This window comes from Leptonychotes weddellii, chromosome 8 (assembly GCF_054177405.1).
Source record: "Leptonychotes weddellii isolate Sample4059 chromosome 8, ASM5417740v2, whole genome shotgun sequence".
Classification (NCBI taxonomy): domain Eukaryota; kingdom Metazoa; phylum Chordata; class Mammalia; order Carnivora; family Phocidae; genus Leptonychotes; species Leptonychotes weddellii.
This window is the reverse complement of record NC_138376.1, coordinates 59,135,678-59,162,695: the sequence shown is the minus strand read 5'-3', so window position 1 is coordinate 59,162,695 and position 27,018 is coordinate 59,135,678. Positions and strand designations below refer to the sequence as shown.

The window sequence follows — 27,018 nt, the reverse complement described above, 5'->3', positions numbered from 1 at the left end:
CTCTCTATCTCTCCAGGAGCCCTCCTTCACATAGCCTTTCTTGGCCGTGTACCCTGGAGCAGTTCATTCCTTCATCTGATCCCATTCCCTTTAGCAATTGCTCGTGCACTTCCTTGTGCCATTCCTTCTGTAACTCCATTGTCTTGACCTATTTAACCTTTTTTATTATTTACCCCTTTACTCTTTGTATTTTTATCCCCAACACTAGAGAGTGCTCTTGGATTTGTTGATTTGATATGTATCAAGAGATAACCCCCTTAATCTAGCATAATTTCAAATAGTGATATATTCTGGTTGCTAAACACTAATAAAGTTTGGTGCCACACCAAATTATAGGAAGTTTTTTTTAATGATATTTATCATAAGTTAGCAATAAATGCAACTGATGTTGACTATATTTAATGAAGGAATCAAACCATTAAATCATTTATTAGCATAAAAGAGTTATTTTCAAGAGTTATAAAATGAGATATAATTCTCTCTTCCCTGTCAATGCAGAAGTATTGTGGTGAGTGTGGAAGTGAGGAGGGCAGCATGAAATAAAGAAAGGAAAGAACACTAGACTGGGATTTAGATGACCTAGGCTTCAGTCCTAGGTTTTAGTTTCACTAATTAGCTTTGAGAGTTTGGACAGGTCCCTTTGTTTTTCCAAACTTTTTTCATCTGTAAATTAAGAGAGTTGAATTAGGTAATCTGTAAGGTCTCACTGGACTGTTAAATTCTGGATATACATGAAATTTTAAAAAATTCTTTAAATAGGTCAAGCAACTTCAAATAAACATACATTGGTCAGTAATTTAAAAACCTCACTCTGCAATAATTCCAATCTTTTCCAACAAACCCATTATTATTGTTGCTAAAATAGAGCAAATAACAGATTCACATTTAATCATTTTTACTTTCTTATCTGCTCCGTAGAAATAGGTAAAGGAATAGAAAAACAAAGGGATATAGATATTTAAGGACCTACTTTGACATAGCACTGTGTTTGTTGCCATAATACTGTACCTGTTTAATTAGGTATTTCTTGAATAACCAAGAGTTATCTATTTTGTCAAAAATAATAGCAATAACTTTAAATTATTATATATTATGTATGTAATATACGTAATTATACATTACATTTATTATGTAACATACAGCTTCTGAGGATGGCTTGTTATGTGGTTTGGGGCAAGTTGTTCATGATCCTTTGGGTTTCATATTGCTACCTGTACCCTGAGATAGTTGAAACTTTATCATCTCTTATGGCCACTTTATTGAGTCCTCATAATGTCTCCTAAAGTGGTGGCTTAAATAGTCTAAATTTAATCTTACTTTATATTTTTTTTCTACAGAAAATGCAAAATTTTATCATATGTACTTAGAAAAGATTTTCAATTATAGGCACTTTATGAGCATTTCTAAAATTTGGAAGTATGGCTTAAAATTTTTATAAAATTGCTACAAATATATAGGTCTTAGAGTATGGGGAAAACAAAAGAAATTAAATAATTTTGGTATAAGTATGTTCCTTAACCAGATGTTAATTTAAAATATCTTGTTTTTGTCATGTATCTTTCTTTATGGAATATTGTCATTCTTAAATACCTCTAAATATATTTTGTGATTGCATTTTACTTAGAATATAAGTCTTGGAATTTGAAAGGCAAATGCATTAGTCCACTGAAGGAATCAGTTACTCCCTGTTAGGTGCAATCACAGAAAGGCATTTGTAATTTTGAACTGGAGTAGTCAAAGGAGTAAGCTTTGTTTTTATTTTTATTTATCAAATGAAAACTTAAGCACAGATATATATTGTTAAAGAGTTTCATATAGTTTTACACACCCATGTTCATAGAAGCATTATTAACAAGAGCCAAGAGGTGGAAAATGTCCATTGGTGAATGAATGGATAAACAAAATGTCATGTATACATACAATGGAATGTTATTTAGCCTTAAAAAGGAAGGAAATTCTGACACATGCCAAAACATGAATGAGCCTTGATGACTCCACTTATATAAGGACTCTAAAGTAGTGTAATTCATAGAAACAGAAAGTAGAGTGTTGATTGCCAGGATCTGTGGCGAGTTGTTTAGTTGGTATAGAGTTTCAGTTTTGCAAGATGAGAAAGTTCTGGAGATTGGTTGTACAACAATGTGAATATACTTAACATCATTGAACTGTACACTTAAAAATGATTAAGTACATTTTACGTTATGTCTTTTTACCATAATTTTTTAAACATTTCATACAAAATTAATATAGTACCTCTAGACATGATCTTTCGTTCATTGGCAAAACAGTTGATTCTGTGAAAATGAGTAAAGGAAAAGCTCATTGAGAGTGGATTTGGGGGGGGCACCTGGCTGGCTCAGGCAGAAAAGCATGCAACTCTTGATCTCGGGATTTTAAGTTCGAGCCCCACATTGGGTGTAGAGATTACTAAAAATAAAAAAAATTAAAATTTTAAAAAATGGAGTTGGGAAGTTCTGAAGGGGCAACTCTCAGGCATGTGCCACTTGTCACAGCCTATTTACACACTCCAACCCACAGGAAGAGGCTTACCTTAACACCCCACCCAGCAGGAGGATGATTTTCTCCTGGCCCAGCAGCAACCCAGCTAATTAAAAGTTGCCACAACCCAGAACTGTCACCCTCTTCCAGTGGATCATTCTAAATAACCCCTGCCAGCTTGTTTTTCCCTCTATTAAAAGGATGCTTTCCTCATTTGTTCTCAGGACTTGCCTATGGTTCACCGTGGTTTGCATGTCCAAAACTGCAGTTCCTCTGCTATCCTCCCATAAACTCATTTTGCTGGTAAACTAACTGGCTAGTTTATTTTTGTTGACAATTCTTTTATTGTTTTTTCAGCTTACAGTAAAATGGCTTTATAAGGAGAATGCATAGCTGTTGCCTAAAAAAGTACCTAATGGCTAGAAAGTAGCAAATAACAAGGAAGACAAACTTGCCTTTGTTTTTTGCTTTACAATTTTACCAAGAACTTCACAACCCTGGAAGATAGGCCTGGCAGGCATTGTTATTTTCAGATCTTTAGAAGTTTCTGAGAGTCATAGAAATTAAGTCACTTGTGAATGAGAACTGTAGTGGAAATGGGCTTAACAGGTTAAACAACCTGTCTCTTAGCCCAGTGCTCTTGTCTCCCCATCACACTAGCCAAGCAGGAAAGCAATAATCAATTCTCTGACCTATATATTTTCTCTGACTTTACCTTATCTTATACTGCTATCTTATCTATATAGTATCAGTACTTTGAATATTAAATCTGAACAAAATCATAATACCACCAGAGGTAATCTAAAGAAAAGCATCTGAAATACTCAAAGGTACTGTAAGGGCTGTTGTATGAGATTAAACTAAAAAGTGATATTTATTTATATAAATTTATATGTTTAAATCATATATATGAATATACATCTGTAAGGTATAAAAAATGGTATTTAGCCTGAGAAGATGAAGTTGACTTCTATATCATGGAGTGGCTAGGACAAAGAAAGTATATTCAAAGAGAATTATGGAAATGTTTGCCAAATTTCACAGTGTAAGAATCTGAAACTATTGGTAATTGGTGAAAAGGAATAAATTCAGGACCAATAGTATTTTACCCATTGGATATTCCAGCTTACGGAACTGTTAGCATAAGAAGATTATGGCCACAGTTCCCATTAAAACACATACACACTTGGGGCGCCTGGGTGGCTCAGTCGTTAAGCGTCTGCCTTGGGCTCAGGTCATGATCCCAGGGTCCTGGGATAGAGCACCGCATCGGGCTCCCTGCTCAGCGGAGAGCCTGCTTCTCCCTCTCCCACCACCCTCCCCTCCCCCCCGCTTGTGTTCCCTCTCTTGCTATGTCTCTGTCCTCAAATAAATAAATAAAATCTTTAAAAAAAAAAAACACATATACACGCTCCAATGGTATCTGCAATCTTTTTTTTTTTTTGCTAAAAGGAAACACCATTTCAATTTTATTAAATCCTTAAGATCATTAGTGGCACTAAGGGGGATGTTTGGACTTTGAACTCCCAGATTAGTACAGGGAGGAAGTTTTATGACTGCTTTTTCTGAGAAGTCAAACAAAATGTGAAAATGGGGTGAGAAGGAAACCACTTATCTGCATTTTATCTTGGCTTCCAGGATGTGAGGCATCATTCTTTTATATCAAAAACACATTTATATGATGACATAATCATAAAATCCCGTTCATAGGGAAAAGGAAAAAAAATGCCAAAAGGTGGGGGGATTTGGGGCAATAAAAGGTCTGGGAGAAAAATACACAACTGACTCTTGAATAATGCAGGGATTAAGGAATGCTGATCCCCTGCATGGTCAAAAATCCACATATAACCTTTGACTCCCTCAAAATTTAACTGCTAATAGCCTACTTTTGACCAGAAACCTTACCATAACATATAGTCAATTAACATACTTTCTTATAGTATTATATACTATATTCTTAATGATAAAGCTAGAGAAAAGAAATGTTATTAAGAAAATCATAAGGAAAATACATTTATAGTATTGTATTTATTGAAAAAAATTCAGGAATTTAAGTGGCCCCCTGCATTTTAAACCCATGTTGTTCAGGGGTCCAAAATATGTATATATATATCCCTTATATTTTTTTAATGATGGATTTAGATATAATCTGCACATGGTGAAGCTCACTGTTATTTATTGAGCTTCTAGTGCAGGACCCTTATGGACTATGACATCCTGTAGTGTGCATTTTATACACCTTATTTAATGTTCATAGCATCCCCATAAAGTAGGTATTATTTAATCATTCCATGATGCAGAAACAGACTAAAAACTACACAGCTGGAAAGTAATGAAGCTGGGACCTAATCCAGATCTTTCACCTTCCCACATCAGTGACCTTTTCCTAATGCAGGACGGGTTCCCTGTTCATACAACGGATACTGTTTTACTGTCCAGTAATAATAGCAAACATTTATTGGATGCTTACTAAGTGCCAGGGACTATATCTAATGCTTCGCATGTATTACCACATTTGATCCTCATACTCCTTTGGGCTGCATACTATTATTCCCTTTTCCCAAGTGAGTGAACTGACTTTCTTGGATCTTCTCCATCTAGTACTAACCCTCCCATATTAAACTCAGAGTAATCACTCTTCAGTTTGTAACACTTATTGATTCACTCAGCTCATCTGTGTTACTGTCTTTTCCCCTTTGCAACTTCCGAGTCCATCCCTATTTATCTGCTCTCTGTGGGAAATTTTATCATTTCTCTCACTTTCTGCCTTTATCATGATCTCTGTTCAGGCAAACTTGGAACCAAAATTTTTCTTTCCTTTTTTCTGTTTTTGAACTCCTCCATCCATTCTTTCAGGCTCTTAGGTGACTGTAATACTACTGAGTTACATAAAACATTTTTGCCCTCTTGTTCTGCTTTCAGGCCATTTCCCCCCTCATCCCCTCAGATGCTGCAGCTTACCCTTGCCTTGCTGGAAAGGACCTCCATTCCGTCCTGTCTGCCCATCACTCACTGACCTCTTGGTCATTTTTTGGCCTAGCCTCTGACTGGTCCACCCCCTGTAAGGGCTGCCCTTTCCTTTCATTCATCCAGGCAGTCTTTCCAGCTGAAACCATCATCCTCTTTCCTGAGGACGTAGGGGAGGTTAAAGCAGAAATTTTCCCTGCTCATCACCCTGACTCAGTAGGAACTGACTGGACTCTTAATCATCCACCACCTTCAGAATCTGTGCTTCAGTTCTAGAGTATATCTCGGATCGTTACCTGTCCATTGTATCCAGTTGTGTGAAGACCCTTTCTCCTCTACTTCTGCCTTTTTCACCTCACTGATACCCAAGATCTTACCTGGGGTGGAAAATATATTATACATCACATTTTAGACTAGAACCTAGAAGAGGCCTTATAGTGTCGTTTGGTTTATCCCTATTATAGAGATAAAATCCTTCTCAAACTCTTCTTGACAACAGTTACCTACATTTTTCATTAAAAATTTCTCCTAACAATGTTTGAGGGTGCTTGTATACTAGACATTATTACAGATACATTGAGGAATAAGGACTGTGGCTCTGGCCCTCATGACCTTTATAATAAATGGAGGAAGGCATTGAATACCTCCTTAAGAAAAACACTGCAGTTTCCCTTTGGGGGAATCTCTAGTGTACAAGGTGACATTGACTGTTATTTTTGTGTAGTCAGTAAATGGAAATGGATTTTTAACAATATCACTTGTATATTAGTGGTTAGTAGAGAGATATAAAAACATGGTGTTGATTTGCAGCTTTTGGTTCCAACATAGCAAAGAAGGATGAATAATTTTGGAGAATAATATATAGTACATACTTCTTCATGTCTTGAATATACTCCTGAAGCTACTCAGTATCTCTAGTTGGTTGTTAGGCGTGTGTTTTTCTTTTGTTTATAGCAGGTTAAATAGATGTAGATATTGTTAAAAGAAAAAAAAAGCGATTTTAATGTGTAAATCACCTGGGAATCTTATTAAAACACAGATTCTGGTTTAGTAGTCTGGATTGAGGGCTGAGATTCTTTATTTCTAGCAAGCTTCCGGGAGATACTTTTCTGCTGGAGTACAACATTTTGAATAGCAAGGGAATGAAGGATTCTTAATTTCTTTGATAATCTCCTACTATGTATAATATGGAAAAAGAAGAATTAAAAATGTTCTTAAGCTATTGGTTTAAAAATATATTTAATAAAACCAAACAATGGCATGCATTTCTATAGAACATTTAGTTGTTTTTTATCCCAACAGAGATTTTCTATATCTTTTAGAAAAATATTGATCAATAACTCTTGCTCATTTTACCTGAATCAAAAGGGCAGTTGAGAAATGTCTTCAATATCTATTTTCACAGTAGTAGTTGCCATAATAATATTTATTTTCTAGATACTTTGTGGCCTTCATTCAGTTTGTTAATCCTCAGCCATTTGCTGGATACATCTACTCTTGCAAGCCTTTGTGGCTATAGAAATAATAATACTGCCCCTGCCCAGTCTGTGTGGGACACACTTAAACAGACTAAAAGGACAGTTGCATGATATGATAGAGGTAATCATAGTGTGCTTTGAAGGTTTCAAAAGAAATACATATTCAATACGTTTAAGTGCAAAAAAGAGTTAATGTTGGAGGGGCTTCTTACAGAGGGCTATCAATTTAAACCTCAAAGCAACTCTGTGTTTTGGGTAATCTTATTACCCACATTTTACATAGGAGGAATTGTGGCTCCAAGAGTTTCAGGTCCAAGCCGTGGGGCTAGCACATGATGGATAGACCTGGAATCTGGTTGTTCTTAATTCAGTTCCTGTCTCTTGCCCCTCTACCACACTCCCTCTGTTCCATGTGTCTTCTTAAGTCATTACCTGGCTAGGATTATTTCCTAGTCTTGTGCTTACTCTTGTTAATTCTAGGAATTTGGATGTCCTAAAAATTAAAAATTTTACTGATTTTTCTTTTGGGAGATGATAACTACCTTAGACTACTTAGGGGATAAAGTTCGTTCTGACTGGCAAACACCCTGAATTTTAAAAAGCTTTAAGAAAAATCAGCCTTTCCAAAACAAAAACCAGGTCTGTTAGAGAGTTTTTTTTTTTTTTTTTATTTGAGACAGAGAAAGAAAGCGTGAGTGGGGGGGGAGGGACAGAGGAAGAGGGAGAGAGAAACCTCAAGCAGACTCTCCATTGAGCATGGAGCCCGACGCAGGGCTCGATCCCAGGACCCCAAGATCATGACCCGAGCTGAAATCAAGAGTCGGGTGCTCAACCGACCAAGCCACTGAGGTGCCCCAACCTATTAGAGATTTTTAAGGAAGTTCTTTTAATATACGTAGGGATAATTTGCTGTAAGAATTAATTAAATTTTTGGTATATAAGTAGAGGTTTCTAAAGGACTTGGATTACTTCAAAACTATTGGATTACAAGTATTGTTTATTAAAATCTGGTTTATACTTTCTTAAAAAAGAGTGTTTTTTTGTTTTTTTTTTTAAACACCTCTCTAAGTAATTCAAAATTCAGATTTAGGCTTGTTATGTATGAGCAATACATTATAGAATGTGCTCTTTTCTCAGTATATGTTATAAAATGTTCTGTTTTCTCAGTTTAAACTCTTATAATTGTGGATGGTATTTTCCCTTTAATTTGGTTAAACTCTTGGAAAAGAGGATTTAATGGTTTGATTATTATCAATGATAATGACAGTGCCAACATTTATTGAGCTCTTATTCTGTGTCAGGCATCCTACATTTAGCAATATCTTATTCCTCCCAGCAACCCTGTTATCATCCATAAAGCCAGAGACTTATGTAATTCACTCAGTGTATTTACCTAGTAAATGAGAAAGCTAGGATTCTAATGTTGGTAGACTGACTGGAGAGTCAATATTTGGAACCTAGATAACTTCTCTAGATCAGGAAGAAAAGGCCTAGAAGACATCAAAGGACTTGACTTTTAATGGGAGGGGCTCAGATTATTCCTGACATAAGACACACCTGTGTGAAAATGTGGCATGGATGGAATAGGGTACAGCGAAGGAACAACTTTGTGGCATTCTTGTCTGCTACAACTTTTACATTTAATCATCACACATCAACCCTGTGAAGTAATTATTTCCTCATTGAAAAGAAAAGAACAGGTGATTCTCCATTTATAATCATCAATTACCTACCCCATCATTTTGAAGACATTGTACTCTCTTGCTCCCCACAATGTTATTTTCTCTTTTTCTCTGCTTGCTTCGCTGCCATTTCTCCCACTCTTCCCTTAAGTGTTCCCCAGGGTTCAATCCTTGTTCATTTTCCACGTGCTCTTTCCCTTGTGACCTCAAACTCTGATGTGATTTTCATTACCAGTGACTCCTCCATGTGTCTGCAGTGCTGGTAGAACCTACTGGATACCTCCACCCAGCAGGTGTCCACAACTACTTCAGACACAGGATGTTTAAAATTTCACCCAGTCATCTCTCCAGATCTGTTCCTCTTCTTTTAGGCTCTGTCCTGGATCCTGACTTCACCATCTGCCACCAGCCATGCCAGAATCTAGGACTAATCCTGAACTTTTCTTTCACTCTTAACTCTTACATCCATATCAGTCACCAAGTCTGTAGATTTTACTTTCATATCTGCCTATCTTGACCATCACCAGTGCAGCCCTCTAAATTCAGGTTTCCATAACTTCTGCATTATAGTGGTGTCCAAGCTGGCTGCCCATCAGAATCACCAGAGGAACTTTGAGATCACAGTCCTGGGCCCTATCCACAGAGATTTTGATTCAGTAGATCTGGGGTGGGGCCTAAGAATCTACACTTTCTTTTTTTTTTTTTTTTTAAGATTATTTATTTATTTATTTATTTGAGAGAGAGAATGAGAGAGAGAGAGAGAGAGAGCATGAGAAGGGGGAGGGTCAGAGGGAGAAGCAGACTCCCTGCTGAGCAGGGAATCTGATGCGGGACTCGATCCCAGGACTCCAGGATCATGACCTGAGCCGAAGGCAGTGGCTTAACCAACTGAGCCACCCAGGCGCCCGAATCTACACTTTCAACAAGCAGATTGTTCTTATGTGGGTGGCCCAGCAATATAGAGATGTTTGAGAACCACTGATCCAACTGGTTTCTCTGCCTCTTGAGGTCTCCTCTTCCCCTTCAGTCCATCTCCCATCGTTTCTGCCATTATCTTTTAAAAGCTAAATGTGATCCCCTATTTTTAACCGATTAAGCATCTCCCCATTATCTACCAGGCAGATTCTAGCCTCTTCGGCATAGTTTGTAAGGCTCTCCCAGGTCTGCTCTGACCCATAAGGCTCCAGTCATCGTTCTTTGTAAGTATCTGCTACCTCAAGCCTGCTTAGTTTCCAGAATAAATATGTTACTTCTTGCTTTGGGGCTATTTATACATATGGTTCTCTCTGCAAGAGGGCCTTCCTCCTCTCTGTTTGGCAAATTCCTCTTCCTTTTCTTCAAGAAACAATTCAAATGTCTGTTCTTGAAGTCCATCTTGTCCCCTCTCACCTGCCCTACCACTGTTCTTAAGACTGTCCCCTTGTCCTTAAGACTTACACTTATCATCCTGCAAAGCAATAGATTTTTTATGTCTGTCTCCTTTTTCTAATAAATGAGTTTTGAGAAGCAAGAACCAAATAACCTCCCCCAAATCACTTAGCTCAGAAGGGGTGGAGAGTCTGACCTGAAAGTCTGTTCTATCTATCTATCATGCTGTGTGATTTTAAGATACAGATCAGGTTAAAAATAAAAACCTGTTGGTGGAGGGTATTTGAAGGAAGCCGCACTTCAGATATACCATTTTTCCTCCCACTTGTATAAAGGTATAATTTACACATAATAAAACTAACTCTTTTTAGTTAACAGTTGTGAGTTTTGACAAACACAACTGTATTGTAACCATGTAACCATGCAACCATTACATGACCATTACATACAGTTGTGTAACCATTATATGACAAACACATACAGTTGTGTAACTATTACATGATCTTTATCATACAGATAAAATTGTATGATTAGTGAACTAACTAATGTTTGTAAATAAATCAATCCTACTTGGCATGAGCATTATGAAATAATCAAAATGTTCTAAATGGAAACAATTTCTTGAGAAAAAATTACCCCTTAAGGGTCCAGAAGGGTTAAGGTAATGTGTCTTAGTAATTCTTATTATTAAAATATAGTCTCTTTTTTTTTATAACTAAAGAACATTTATTCATTTTTCACTGACTTTATCTTGAGCATGTAACTAAACTGTCTCTACCCCCCCACCCCAACCTGAAGAAGGGTTAGTACAGTGAATGTTATAAAGCAGATATGAACAGTTTGAAGGACTGGAACCAAGATTAACTGACAAACAACTTCGATCTAAATTATCATAAAAATGTTTAAGTAAAAAAAAAAGGGAGGGGAAGGGGGCAATGGGGGTTTCAGATTGAACAAGATCCTCATATTTCATCTAATACATTCAATCCTGGCTAGAGTATACCAAAATGGAAACAGGATTACTATAATACAGAACTTCCACTACAGCACGCTGTACACACCTGTGTTCCAAGCCCACCCCCATCCCCCTACTGCTTCTAACTCAACTATTTCCCGGCCTGTTGGGCCTGCCGATGAAGGAGCACGTAGATCTTCTCTTTAATCCAGTCTTTGTTATAGGGCTGGTATGTCTGGGTATCAGCTCGGTAAACAAGGCAGCTGAGGTCTGCCAGATCGTCAATAAAATCAAACAACTGACTGATATCATATGTGATATAGGGGCTGTTGGGATTCATTCTCTTCAGATGTTCTTCATACATTTTACAAACACCTTCCATGCATTCATTCACAGATATATAGTCAGCATAAGTTCTGCCTTCCGGCCTCTTGGTAGGCTGTACCAGCAAAATGGTGTGAGACATCGCACCAAACTCTCTCGCTGCAGCCTCTTGCTCCTGAACTTATTTTCTATAATACTTAGCTTTAGGTTTGCTTAAATTTAATTTAAAAGGAGGATAAGGAATTCATTGCCAAAGAAGACAGCTCTTTCTACTTACAGAAAGACCCACTGCTTAGAAATTTTCTGAATTTAGGTGTAATTCAGCTTCCTAAAACTTCTTCTCATTGGTTCTAATTCTACACTCTAGAAATAGAGAATAAATCTGAGCTCTCTTTAGGTCTTTTAGCAATTGATGAGGCCTCTTTCTTTTCTCCAGGCTAGACATCCTTAGTTTTTTCCCACCTTTCTTTGTGGCATGGCCTCCAAAGCATTCATGATCCTAGACCAGCTCTGTCAGATGCAGCACCTAAGAAAGTGTGAGATTTGGTGTATCTCTTGTCCTTTTTTCTACTAAGGGAAATTTTGTAGGTCTCTTTTATTTTCTTTTCCTTGAAGAAACATGATTGATAGTCACAGTTCTATCTTAAAATATCACTTATACCAATAATTGAGGAAGGAATTGATGGAAATTGTCTCCCTTAAAATTAATGGATGTAAAGACTGAGTGATACTGGAATAGCTGCTGGGATACCTGAGGCTCTTGACCTCTCTGAATCTCACTGTTAAGTTAAAGAGATCATGGGGCACCTGGGTGGCTCAGATGGTTGGGCGTCTGCTTTTGGCTCAGGTCGTGATCCCACGGTCCTTGGATCGAGCCCCACATCGGGCTCCTGGCTCAGCGGGGAGTCTGCTTCTCCCTCTCCCTCTGCTCCTCCCACTGCTCATGCTCTGTCTCTATATATATCTCTGTGTCTCAAATGAATAAATAAAATCTTAAAAAAAAAAGATAAAGAGATCATATCTAAATCTAAATCTAAAATTCCACAGCCCTAGTTTAGGGAAAGATTTCCATGTAATGGCTCAAAATTGTTAATAAGCTCAAAATCACTAACACATGAAGGCATAAATATGTTAATAAACATAGTAATAGTTACAAAATATAGGACAATTTGACAAATAAATCAACTAGAGTTAATTTATATTTGTGCCATATTGATCCCTCCCCCACCCCAAAGCGTTGCAAATAGAGAATTCCTAAGAATGTTACATAAAACCCATTTGAATTTTGGTATTCCTTGATGACAGAATTTGACTTCAGTGGTGGCAGGAAGAATAGGGTTTCAATTAACTGTTTTCTCTCTCTTTTTTTTCCCCTAATAAATTCATGATATGGAATCCTATTCGTAACTGTGTAGAGGGCGCCTGGGTGGCTCAGTTGGTTAAGCATCCACCTTCGGCTCAGGTCATGATCCCACGGTCCTGGGATCCAGTCCCGCGTCAGGCTCCCTGCTCAGTGGGGAGTCTGCTTCTCCCTCTGCCCTCCCCACTGCTTGTATGCTCTCTCTCTCAAAAATAAATAAATAAATAATCTTTAAAAAAATAACTGTGTAGAATTCAGATACTGACAGTATACTGGAAATATGTCTTCTTTTTACTCTAATGTGCATAATCTATATTTGGATTCAGTTTAACTCAAATTTAAGTAAATTAAGAAGATTTAATTTACCCCTGAAATATGTTATTTGAAACAAACAAAACCCATAGAAAGAGAGATCAGATTTGTCCTTACTAGAGGTGGAAGGGAGTGGGGAGTGTTGGAGGAAGGTGGTCAAAAGGTACAGTCTTCCAGTTGTAAACTAAATGAGCACTAGGGATATACTGAACAACATGATGACTAGAACACTGCTGTATGATACACAGGAACATTGTTAAGAGTAAATCCTAAGAGTTCTCATTACAAGGAAAACATTTTTTTCCCTTTATTCTTTTCTTCTTTCTTTTCTTTCTGTTGTATCTACATGAAGAAGATAGATGTTAGCTGAACCTATTGTGGAACTCATTCACATTATGTGTAAATCAGACCATCAAGCTGTATGCCTTACACTTAAACAGTGAACTTTGTCAATTATGTCTCAATAAAACGGGGGAGGGGAATCTAAGCAAATACACACATCTTTCTTGAAGAAAGGCAACATATAAAAATATGTTATTGAAACATTTGAGTTCATGAAAGGCTGGATAATACATCATTTTAAGTTTATATAAAATATATAAAGCTTCAGTATTCATGATTTTCCTTTACTGTTCTAATTCCACAATTCCACATCTTTTTTCTTTTTTCTTTTTTTTGGGGTCAAGACTTGCGGGGGGACCTGTTATTAACGGTAAATTTTCATATCATTGTATGACACTATTGTGACTCACTCATTCCCTTTAAGTGGAAAAGGGAACAAGTAAAAGAAGCATGGATATTTGAATCTTGTCAGAAGTACTAAAGAAAAATTTATGCAAATTTAGAAAGACACAAATAACTGCAAAGACATGGAGAAATATCATGTGAATATCATCATAGGATGGCATTGTGATGCTGTGCTTCAGGTAGCTGACAGTTACTACAGCTTCCATAATGCTCATTGGAGGCAGAATTTTTAAGAGCGTTCTGACCCTGGTGAGCTGAAGGGCTAATTTGAGAAAGAGATGGTGTGTGAACTGTGGCCTTTTATAGGCTGAAGACAGGGTTTTGTTAAGTAGATGCTGATTGAATGCATGACTTGCGCTGTTGGATAAAGAAATGGGGGCACTGCCTTTTTTCCCTGGAGAAAGCAATGAAGTAAAGACACTGCGCGCCTTATAGAGAGAGCACACATGTACCCCCTGAATACTGGATTGAACTGTTGTTGACATCAGGTTCAAGTTGTATGCCAGCATAAGGGAGGATCTGGGAAGAGCTGTAGGAAAAGATTGCTTTACGAAGAAACCTGGAATATCAGTAAATGTACTGTTGGATTTTATTTGAAGGGTTAGAGAATAAAGGAGTAATATGAAAAAAATTACCCACATCAAATAAATGTTGTTTAAGCACCCTGATAAGCCTTGCAGTACACGAATGAGAAACCCAGACCCTGCCTTCAGGGAGATTACATTTTCAAGGAAAGTCACAGGACAGCGTGATGAGTGCCGTAGTGGTTTAGAAATGTGCAGGAACTTGCGTGCACAGTGGGTCCCCTGACCAATGAAAATTGCCCATTTTTTGGATCCAGTTTTCCTCACCTTCAATTCCATTCTTCCTCCTAATTATCATTTTTAAAAGTAACAATTTTCAGAAGTTAAAAAAAAAAACCTAAAGGATTATCTAGTTTCTTGGTACTCAGAGGGTGGTCCATGAAATATTGACATAGCATCAGGTGGAGCTTCCTAGAAAATGCAGAATCTTCCTAAAAATGGGCTGCACCCCAGACCTACTGAGTCAGAACCTACCTTTTAACTATGCCCCTCTCCCCTGTGATTCTTTTTCTCATTCAAGTTGGAGAAGCACTAACTCATTCCCCTTCTCTCCAGCAGGTTTTATAGATGAAGGGATGAAGACAGATTGTGCCCTTTAAGTCCTCTGCACAGTAGCAGAGCTGATATTAAAACTCAGCCCATCTGTTTACTGATAGAGTCTAGAATGTCTTTTCTAATATCTCTGTTATTTCTTATCTACTCCCCTCTACCTTTTTACTCTTCCGTTGGCCTCTGTTAGTGTTGCATATTGTCAGATCTTCAGCTTCTTACTCATGTCTCTTCCTCTCACTGTCTTTCTTAGTTCTGTCTTTAAACTTCTCTGTTGAAGGAGAGAATGGCATGGGCTAATCACACTATACATCAAAAAGGATGAGCATTTTTATTTATTCTTGATTTTGGGAAAATTTTTTACCTGTTTCTCTCATTTTTTTCAACTTGTTGCTCAGAACTTACTTTGAAGTCAGCAGGAATTCTGTGTGTGATTAAGAGTGATAGAATTGGGGCACCTGGGCGGCTCAGTTGATTGAGCATCCGACTCTTGATTTTGGCTCAGGTCATGATCCCAGGGTCCTGGGATCGAGCCCCACATTGGGCTCCGTGCTCAGTAGGGAGTCTGCTTGAGGATTCTCTCTCTGCCTCTCCCTCTGCCCCTCCCCCACTCGCACGGGCTCTCTCCTTTCTCTCTAAATAAATCTTTTTTAAAAAAAGAGTGTGATATAATCTGTGATATTAGAAATTAGAATCTCCTTACTGATGAATTTATATTCCTTTCTTTGTTACATGGGATTATTTTATAACAGAATCCTTTTGCTCTTTGTATCAAACGCATGGAAAAAACTGTCTACCCTCTAGTTTCTGGATAGGAAGAGGAAGCCGCAGCTACTCCTCTAGTTCCTGAAGTGAGTAGAGCAGGGCTTCAGGATTTAGGAGTTTGTCTTAAGTTTTTTTCCTATAGAAAATAAATATCTAAGTAGATAAATACCCCATGTTTTAAGGTGGACTCTGTCATAGAGAGATACATAGCAGGATAATATGACAATAATAAAGAAAAGCAAACAATCAGTGATAGGACCATAGTGGTACAATGCCTTCAACAAAAGTCAGCCACTCATCTTTTAAGCCACACCCTCTCATAAGAGGATTATTCTCTCTTGTCATGTAAGTGTTTTAGTTTATTTTTAACTCTGGAATATGTTTTGATTTGAGTGACAGAACCATAATTTCCATGAATAGATAGATAGTAAGCCTCTCCTGTAAACTCTGAAATAAAACCAGCTTTTGTTTTTCTTCCAAGTCACTAGCGCATCTTTCTAACAACTCTTATTTTATAGAAACATAGTTAATGTCACTTCCTGACTTTGGAGACTGTGTGATTAAACATTGTTCCATTTCTGTTTCCTTCCTTTTATCTTATTTTCTATCAATAGTGTATAGAAACAGACTAATTTTAAGTAAGATATTTTGAAACCGAATTATCTAATCCAGAGCTATTCTGCATATAGTTTTAGTAAAGCTGACAGTTTAAATGGTGGGACATTGTAATGAGAAATTAAGTTAAATTCACTTAGGCTAGGTCTTAGGAACTGACTGAAAGGTACGATTTTTTGTTGTTGTTGCTGTTTTAAAAATACATTCTTTTCCTCAGCATAGAACATAGAAGTGTTTTTGCATTACCAAGCATAAACTAGACATTAGATTCATAACCTATAAAATGCTGTTTAAGTTTCAGAAATATAAATTTCAGTACCTTTTTATAATGTATTAGAAAACAAATTTTTTTTAACCCTATATATATATTTCATTATCATTCTTCTCTTAGAAATGTTACTTGTGGTGGAACTCTTATTACAAAATTGATTCAAGGTTGCATATTTGAATATTAAGGACAGTTGACTCTTTTAAATGAAATATTTACACACATATGAGGTAAATGCTTATAGCTTTAGGGGAAAGCACATAAGGTGGTTATATTCATGGCTAAATAGGGTCTTGCAATCAAAGAAAAAGAAAAATGTCCTGAATGTGATGATTTCCATTTAAAGAAATCATAGAACTGTAATCCCCCTAATTTTTACCCCAAATATAACTGTACTCTTGTCCTCAGTATCCAAAAATATTCCAGGGAATGGCTTCCATTGCTCTACCTCTTCAGTTTACTATTCTTCTCCTGCTTTAGGCAAGGAGGGCGCAGCTTCCAAACTGTACTGATATATTTCACATGTTTAATATGAAAGACAAGTTTCTCCTTAAAATATTTATTTTCTGTCTATGTAGTCTTTCATCAACTTTTCGTGCCCAGCTTGTCCTATATTTATAGCAAGGTTTATTTCTGGTCTTTGTTCTTTAGGTCTCTATAAAACTTAATGTGTGCTGTATGTGATGAAACATTATTTTCAAAAGCTACTCACAAGAATTGGTCTCATATCTTTGGTTTTAATGCCATGTATTTTTGTCATGACTCAAAGAAAACTGACCTGCATTTGGTCAAATTAGGAAAAAAGCTAAGTTGAAATATTATAATTCCTAACACGTTCATTCCAAACAGATTTATTGTTTAACGAATTTAATGTTATTTTGTTCTCTCTAGATAAACGTGTGGAGAATTGGCCTCTGATGCAGTCTCCATGGCCTACACTTTGTATAAGTACGCTTTATCTCCTGTTCGTGTGGCTGGGTCCAAAATGGATGAAGGACCGAGAACCTTTCCAGATGCGTTTAGTGCTCATTATCTATAATTTTGGAATGGTTTTGCTTAACCTTTTTATCTTCAGAGAGGTAGGTTTAACTAAAGTCACCTTATTATTCCCCAGGGTTATTGAAAATTAAGAAATTAGAATATGTAAAAACCATCATTGTATATTGTATCCCAAGATAACTGTTGTCTACTCTAAAAGTAAATTTTACTTTATTGACATTTTTTATGTTTGGATAACAAAAATATGAAACATGTGGAAAGTATAGGACAGTTGTTTAAAACTGAATGTTGAAGCAGACACACTAGATTCCAAAATAACCGTTATTAACTGACAGTAGAAGTTATTTAACTTTTCTGAGACTTATTTTCCCCATCTGTAAACTGGGGATAAACACCTGCCTTCTAGATCATAGATAAGTGAAATAATTTTTTCATAGTGTTTGGCACATATTAAGTAGTCAGTAAATAGTTGTAGCTCTTTATTTATAATTCTTACTCAGCAGTTTCAGGTTTGGTCATATTTTGATCAAAATATGCAGATGTAAAATACTGATTTCAAGTTAAATCCTATTACATAATATTACAAATTGTATTTTGGGTTGGAACAAAAATGAGTTAACTGTTACACACTGTTGCTGCTAATCATCTTGTACTTTTCTGGACTCCAGCAAATTCTCCATGACATTCTGAAAAGAAATCCTAAAGGTTAGATTGACATAGGCATTTTTTTAAGTTGTAGGAGTGGAGGGAATTTTTTTCCCAAGTGGAAGGAATTTGTTTCCCAAGAGATTCCTCATTAAAATTCTGTATGAACCCAGAGAACTGGGCTGGTGATGCTAGGAAAATAAACACTACTCTCCTTTAAAAAAATCTGTAATTGACAACTTAGTCTGTAGAATCTCAACTTCATAAAAACTTTAATTTATTTGGATACTTTGACCTCATTTGTTAGCTATAAACCACACTGGATCAAGAATAGAAATCAATGCACCTGTTGGATCTGAGTCATGGTTAATCAAAATTTCTCTTGATATAATAAAGTAGGTAAGAGTTGAAGTCTCAGCCAAGAGTTACATGTGATTTTTAATTTAGATTTCAATTTTAGAATAAATTGACACACAGCAAATTTTAGAAACTCCCAACACATTAAATGTTTAATGAATTTCATTTTTTTATATAAAATTGCTCTTTAAAATAATTTGAAAGGTTGCATGTTGTATTTAGTGTTTTTAAATTCCATATCTACTAAAACTTTATTTTAAATATTACTCCCCTTTTTTCCAGTTATTCATGGGATCATATAATGCAGGATACAGCTATATTTGCCAGAGTGTGGATTATTCTGATAATGTTAATGAAGTTAGGGTAAGTACATTCAAAATACCATTCATCAGTAGAAGTGGGTTTAATTTTATAATCCCCACTCTGAAAAACATACTTTCATAGAGTGGTATAAGTGTATAGGATTGTGTTGAGTCAGTAAAGCTATGCTTTTCTTTAAAAGTACATAATTGAAAATGTTTTCATAGCTATAGTGTCCTATTTGATTGTGTGAGAGTGAATATGTGTTGGATTACTAGAATGCAGTACTTAAGAACAAAAAATTTCCATGTTTAGTGTAAAGATGATATTTTGGATTTTTGTGTTTTGGGTCAAGAATAGAAACTCATAGAGTCTAATTCATTTGTTAAGAGTCTGAGGAAAAACAAATGTTGGATAAACTATGTAATGTTTAGTAAGTTAAGCATAGCACAATTTGTATAGGTATAAACCCAGTTTTTATTATATTTGCAGAAAAATAAACCATTGGTAATATAATGTTATATTTTACTTTCTAGTCACCCTTGACATACAAAGATTTATAAACAGATTTCAGTTATATACTGTCTTTGTTGTTTGTACATAGGACACACATCATAGAAAGTAGGTAACATAAAAAATGTTGAGTTTAGGTTACTCTTATAGTAGGGTTCTTGTAAAATATTTTAAAACATTTACAGAGGTCACCTCTCACTGGATCCTTGGATCCTTAATCTCAGCAAGTAACGTAATCTTTCTGTACCATCTGGTGTCTTAATTAGAGCCTAGGAAAAGAAAGGACTTATTCATGTAAGTAGGATTATATTTATGACCTAGGAAATATTTGTTATTTTTGTTTGTTTGTGTGTTTTAATTTACCACTTTAAAGATTTTACTGCCTAATACAAAGTACTGTGGTTAGGTATTTATTTTGTTGCACATGTTAAAGTGAGAGACCAAAGCTAAGAGACCGGTTGCTACACGAACATACTTGCAAGAATATCTGAGGTATAGTATAGGCTAAGCATGAACAACTGAAATACCTTTACAAAGTAAATATCTCGATTTTTCTGCCACACTGAAAAACATAGCAGTGTGAAGGTATTTATAGCTCTGTGTTCAGCAGTTTGGTACTTCATGACATCTATCTATGTAAAAGACTAAAAATTTTCCCTAAATCATTGCCACTGGGTAAATATAGATTTGGACTCTTTCTTTCCCATTTTTTCCCCATGGATAGATGCCTAGGTTTCGTACCTACTTATGCAAAAATGATTCCATGCCTTGTACATTTTGTGCAATAAAGATTGTTTAGGACTAACTTAACAATAAATAGAAAACCATATGATAGTGTCACTCTGGTATTTATAACATGCTTTTCCTTTCTTTTTATAGATAGCTGCTGCTCTGTGGTGGTACTTTGTATCTAAAGGGGTTGAGTATTTGGACACAGTGTTTTTTATCCTGAGGAAGAAAAACAACCAAGTCTCTTTCCTTCATGTATATCATCACTGTACAATGTTTACATTGTGGTGGATTGGAATTAAATGGGTCGCAGGGGGACAAGGTGAGTATTTTGGGACATATCTGCATATATTAAATTATGTATATGTGTTGGGTGGAAAAGTAATGAGAAGCTGGAAATTTGACTTGGTCTTTAACTTGCTTGCATAGTTAATTATTTCTGTGTTAATTTCATTTTAAAGAAATATGAAGGAAAAAAAGAAATTTGAAGAAAGCAAAGTTTTGGCTTTTTATCTGTGGCTACTTAAATACCTAAAGATTTGCCTCAGAGATAAGCATAAACTAATCTTAAATGTAGCAAATAATTTTTGATGGGGAGCAGTTATAGTGGTTCTGACTCAAAGGATACTGAGTTAGGGGCACGTGGGCGACTCAGTTAAGCATCTGACTCTTGATTTCAGCTCAGGTCTTGATCTCAGGGTCGTGAGTTCAAGCCCTGCATTGGGTTCCACACTGGGTGTGGAGCCTACTTAAAAAAAAAAAGAGAGAGAGACAAAGGATACTAAGCTTTAACTTCTCAGTTTGAAGCCTCCATCGCCAGTCCAAGCCCAGAGCCCACTCTTGCTCTAAAATGGGCCTTAAATGAACCTGTTGGTTCTTACTCAAAGGAAATTGTAAATAGCCTTGTTAAAGAGGATCTGAATTCACAGTTTGGTCAAGATATGTCTTCAGCTTTTCAGATGCTTGTAAATTGAGGATTATTTACATCACTGAGCTGGAAACAGACTATTTCTCTGTTGGGGACCCAGGGTACAGGTCATTATAGTAGTACAGTTTGCCTTCTACTTTCATTTAAAACTGTTTAGAAACCTAAGAAATAAGTACTATTTTGTTGTTGATATGTGTATGTTGATATGTTTATGTTGATATGTTGGTATGCCATCTGAAGGCAATAATGAGGCTTTAAAAATCTATTTTTTAAAAGGTCCTTTTTATTTTATTGTTTTTTAAAGATTTTATTTATTTGGGAGAGAGAGAGAGAGAGACAGAGTGTGAGGGGGGGAGGGTCAGAGGGAGAAGCAGACTTCCCACTGAGCAGGGAGCCCAGTGCAGGGCTCGATCCCAGGACCCCAGGATCATGACCTGAACCGAAGGCAGATGCTTAACCGACTGAGCCACCCAGGCGCCCCTTATTACTATTTTTTTAAGTAATCTCTATACCCGACGTGGGGCTTGAACTTACGACTCCCACCAAGATCAAGAGTCCCATGCTCTTCCAACTGAGCCAGCCAGGTGCCCCATTAAAAATCTATTTAAACAATTATATGTACCATGACTTTTTCCCCAAGAATAATAGCATGGAAAATAATACAGGCAATAGTTTCTATATTATGGCATACTTAAGTCACTGGGGCACTCCATTTGGAAACTTGCCACTGTGAAAGCCCCTTGCATTTGAAGAACACTCATTTTTATTTATACGCTAAAAGCCTGAGTCTAAATTTTAAAAATACCTAATGTGATCTGAAGAGAAGTCTTTTCCATTATTGCTACTTTACAATTTTTATTCCTAATCTGTACTCAAGATTAAATGTTAGAAAATAATGAGGATTCATTTATTTTATGTCCAGATGGCTTATTGCCTACTAAAGTTTTCTGTACCTTATAATTCTGTTTTCTGAAGCATTTTTTGGAGCACAGCTGAATTCTTTCATCCATGTGATTATGTACTCATACTACGGGTTAGCTGCGTTTGGCCCGTGGATTCAGAAGTATCTTTGGTGGAAACGATACTTGACTATGTTGCAGCTGGTGAGTTAAATGCTTCTAAAGTTGCTTCTGGCGAAACACTGCAAATATTTGAATTTACTAATTTTAAGGGCTAAGTTATCCTCGACAATTTCCTGTTACAAAGTTGACTTTCTCTGTGCTCCAGCTGTGGGAGTTGAGTTTGCTTGGCTCTGAGCTTCTTGTTCATAGACCTAGTTGTCACTGCCACTAATTTTTTTAATGTTCTTAAAAGACTAAACACAACTCTTGTCTAAGAGAAATGTTCTTTAAAAATATCTGTGAAATGGATGAGTCAAGATCTAAGCACACCGTAAAGTACATAGACTCATATATGACCAGAAAAATAATGTAAATTCTCTGTCAGGTGATTTTTTTTAACTTAAAATGTTATTATTACCTCTCTTCATCCTGCTCTTGCTTGAATTTTGTTTTCTATTCTATTTTTCAGTCCTTGTTAACAGATCCCATACATTTAGGTTATAAAAGTTGAAGCGAAGGCACACAACCAAGGAAAGGGTGGGATAAAGGAAGGGGAGAAAGACAAGAGAACTCCTCTTAATTCTCTAACACACAGTCCTAGAGAGCAGAGCTAGGTATTCTCAAATCCTAGCCTTTAGAGCAGACAATTTTCAGCACATACCCCTCGTGGGACTTCTTGTAGCATCTGGGTACCTCAGTGAAACATTCAAGCAAGGTGCTAGCCCAGTCATCAAAGTGGAAATCCATACCAACCTGGTCGCTGTTCTTCAGGCCTTGGAATTTATTATAATTTGCTGTAATGATAGCATGTGCACAATTTATCAGTGGGATCACATTTGGAAATGCTATTCATCTCTGCTTTAAGTTGCTAAACAGCTGGCTGGCTGAACAGGAAACACAACTTTTGGGGAATGCTGGGTGGGAAAGATTCATTTGTAACTAAAATGCTACAGGAAACTTCCTCCAGTTTTTGTGCAAGCTGTTTATATAGTTGGTGTTAATTCATTTCTCTCCATAATTAGAAAATGGGCACAAGAAAATGAAGAGATGACAAAAGTCATCTGAACTCTTTATATCTAGTCCTCACTTGAGCCTCCTTGAGTGATGCCATACTTAATCACACATACATACATAACCCTTTTGGTGACTTAGGTTCTAAGAACCATTGTCAAATCAAAAGTTCTTAAAATCTGGATTTTGCCATGGAAAATTTAAAGTTTTTTAGTCTGATCTAAATTTGGGGCTTACATGGAATAAATGAATTTAATCATATTTAATATAATAAATAATATGGATAATGCTATGCTTAAAAGAAAAAACACAATTGCCCATTCCAAATAGGATGTTAGTTTCATGAAGAGTTGAATATTTCTAAGCCAGAAGTTCTCACAACAGTTAATCATGTAAGTTAATCTTGTAAAAAGTTAACCCTTGTTAACACTGTGGAATTCATAATTCTTATATTGAGAACCACTCATTTATTGATATATTGGAATTTCAACTGATTTGCCTTATCTGAATTACAAAGCATCTTAATTTTGGCTTTTCTTCTTTTAAAAACTTTTAAAGTTGAAAGTCTTTTTGCACTTGTTCTCAGATATCTACTGAATTTTACAAAAAATCTTAATTTGTAAAGGATAGTGTTAATTCATTTAGAGAGGGAGAGAGAGCGAGCACATGGGGTCAGGGGGTGGGTGGGAGGGTAGGAGAGGGAGAGAATCTCAAGCAGACTCTACACTGATCATGGAGCCCTTCACAGGGCTCAATCCCATGACCCATGAAATCATGACCTGAGCTGAAATCAAGAGTTGGATGCTTAACTGACTGAGCCTCCCAGGTGCCCCAAGGATAGTGTTAATTCAAATACAGTATTACCTGTGTGCTATTTTGTAAGAAATAAATAATGAACCCTTTCAATAGGTTCATTTTTAAAAGTATATGTACCATTCCGCTGATAGTTTTGTGGAAAAAAGTCAGTCTAAAATGTGGGAGGAAAACAAATATCAAAAAGAGTGTATGGTACTATTAGTTTATTCTCTTAGGCCATGGATATTCCCTCTCATTAATAACATCATTCAACATTATCCAACAAATACGCATTGAATCCAGACCCTCTGTCAAGGACTCCTCATGGAGCAACACAAAGCCATACCCTCTGAAGTTATATACTAGTGGGAAGATGGACAATCAAGAAGTTAAGAAGTCCAGATAGTTTTGTTATAAAGAAAAAAGCCCACACCAAACAAAAGCCCTCATTAATGGGATTGAGAACGCCAGCTGGATGGAGTTCCTTTGTCCTAGCTGGCAGAAAGCCCTTGCTGAGGGGATGACATCTGAGCTGCCACCTGATGGGTGAGAGGGAGCTGGAGTCTATTGAACTTTGGACAGTGTGGCAAGATTCGGGCCTATCTTAGCTAGATAGAAGATTCTGATGTTGTTAGAAGTTACTTATGATTCCTACATTGTTGTTTTGTTTTTCAGGTTCAGTTCCATGTGACCATTGGACACACAGCACTGTCTCTTTACACAGATTGTCCCTTCCCAAAATGGATGCACTGGGCCCTCATTGCCTATGCGATCAGCTTCATATTTCTCTTTCTTAACTTCTATGTTCGGACATACAAAGAGCCTAAGAAAGCAAAAACTGGAAAAACAGCTGTGAATGGTATTTCAGCAAATGGTGTGAGCAAATCAGAGAAACAATTAGAAAATGGAAAAAAGCAGAAAAATGGAAAAGCAAAAGGAGAGTAAATTGAACTGGGCCTTAACTGTTGCTGACAGTGAGGAAGTTCCCATTTCATATAAAATTTCAGGGAAAACAGAAGCAAATGAGGGTTTGGAGGTGGAGAGAAAAAGGCAAATGTGCTCTATGTCTTAGTAACCTTTAGATAGAGTAAAGTGTTAAATACAATGCCCGGATGTTTTATTTATGAAGTTTTATTTTAAACATTTTTTTTTATTAGCCTTGATGTTGTCCAGACCAAAGCAATCATTATGTGACTTTGGAGGCTCTCCCTCTGTTCACATCCATTTGTCTAAAGCATGAGATTTTTCATGTATCTTATATACATTCTTCAGTCAGATGATCACAGAAAGACAGTATGAATTTTTTGGCTAAATTAGTATTACCTACTGATTACAATCAGTTACCTTACATTTTCTGGTCCAAAGCTGGAACTGTAGATACTTTAAAATTTGCACATTTGAATTCATTTGCTGACTGGAATGGTCGAATCTCTCCACCTCTAGTCTTGAATATACCCTTTTGGTTGTAATTAAATTTAAAAAATCTAATGATCTCTGTAGACTCTTAGAGGCTTGATGATGATGGTGTTGGTGAAAATAAGAAAGAATTACAGTAAAATCCTGTTTAGCGACCCAAAGGTCACCATGACTTGTGGCACAAATCACTGTGGGAAACAATTTTTGTGATGAAAAGGCAGCCTTTCAATACTCCTATCAGAACTATATTATGAAAATTAAGATTATTGTCTGGAACATGAAACAACTCGTCTTTATTAGTAACATCATAAAAGAGCTACATTTATGTGCTGTTAGAAGAGAGTATGTTGATTTTTATCAGGCTTTCCTTGTTTTGATTTGTGGCTGTTACCGATTTTTCATATGTGGAAATATACCTACCTCTGTTGGAAAGAACATTTAAAATTAAATAAATTTTAATTAAAAAATCAAGGAGTCCTCTAATGTAAATTTTAATATTAACTTTCGAATCGGCTAGTATTTTTTTGCTTTTTTTTTTTTTTTTTTTTTTTTTTACAAATAGCATACACCCAACTTTTCTGTGAAACTATCCTTCTCTTTCAATATGTTTAGTTTTGGAGTGATATTTTCCTTACGACAAAGTTGCAAGATCTTATTTATTAACTAGATATGAAGTGTAAACCCATTTTGGTGCAATATTCTTGACTCCTTGGTGCTAAAGATCATTAAATTTAGTGTGTGATTGTTACATGGTGTTCATTGTTAAGACACAAAATGAATAAAAGTAAGAGTAGTCAGAACCAGAAAATGAAGTTTACTATTTACAAATGAAGTGTTTCATGTAATATAAATGAACAACTGGAAATACACTAGCAAAGAGAACTTGTACATTGTCTTATTGCATAGGTTGAATTGTTAAGGGATGTTGACCAGGGATCATTACAGAAAGAGAAAATATGACCAAAAAAAAAAAAAGCATGAATATTTCTAAGTATCTCAACATGTCAAAACTGCATGTGCAGGATGTATGCTGTTTGTGCAGACAAACTATTTTAGAATATTTTGTAAACTATAAAATATTTATTGTGCATCAAAATTACACACTTTTTCCCCCAGAAGGCATGCAGTCATGAGATATACAGACTATTTGCAACACTTAACAATGGTTTGACCTGAAAGGATTCAACACCTTTGTCTTTGCTGCTCGGTGTGTAATGACTAGAGATTTGTAAATCTTTGTGAACATTCTGTACTGTTTCCCCAGACCTATTCATTCCCTGCTACCTGATTTCAGCACAATAAATATACAACTGCTGTGGGAAAAAATGATTTTTTTTGTTAATCAATTTATTATGTAAATTATCTGCTAGATGTTTATTTGATTCAGTTGTTAATATTCAAAATTCTTTTCTGCTGCCAATTTCTACTGTAGAGAAAAAGTGAAACTAGAATATTCCTGGAGAAAAGCTTATTTTTTTTTTATGGTGGCATATTTTTACTTTAAAAATTAGTTGCCTTTGGAAGAACTTTTGGATCCAGACATAAAACATATAATTTTCTTCTAAACTACTCTTGCATTTGTCATTTCAAATGTAAGCTTTAACATTTTTTAATGCTGTGGGTTTTTTTGGTTCCAAAAATAAAGTGGAGGAGCCCTTATGTTCTTACATTAGATCATTCAGCTCTTATTACAATTTTTAAGGTTCTTTATCTAAGATGACTCTAAGCTGTGATATGCAGCCTGTTCTGGTAGCTTTCATAATTTCTCAGTCATCACACTAAGTTGCATAC

General features: G+C 36.1%; 1 protein-coding gene and 1 pseudogene across 1 annotated transcript in view; one reads left to right on the top strand and one right to left on the bottom strand.

Moving 5' to 3' along the window:
• ELOVL4 (ELOVL fatty acid elongase 4) overlaps window positions 1-26,553 on the top strand; it is a 32,191-nt gene extending 5,638 nt beyond the window's left edge. The window contains exons 2-6 of the mRNA XM_006728623.3: window positions 17,365-17,552; window positions 18,757-18,837; window positions 20,167-20,338; window positions 21,920-22,047; window positions 24,487-26,553. Coding sequence (XP_006728686.1) covers window positions 17,365-17,552; window positions 18,757-18,837; window positions 20,167-20,338; window positions 21,920-22,047; window positions 24,487-24,756 — 839 coding nt within the window. The 3' untranslated portion in view covers window positions 24,757-26,553. The remainder of the gene's footprint in view (window positions 1-17,364; window positions 17,553-18,756; window positions 18,838-20,166; window positions 20,339-21,919; window positions 22,048-24,486) is intronic.
• On the bottom strand, window positions 10,788-11,444 carry LOC102738744 (enhancer of rudimentary homolog pseudogene; annotated as a pseudogene).
• Window positions 26,554-27,018: the final 465 nt, after the last annotated feature.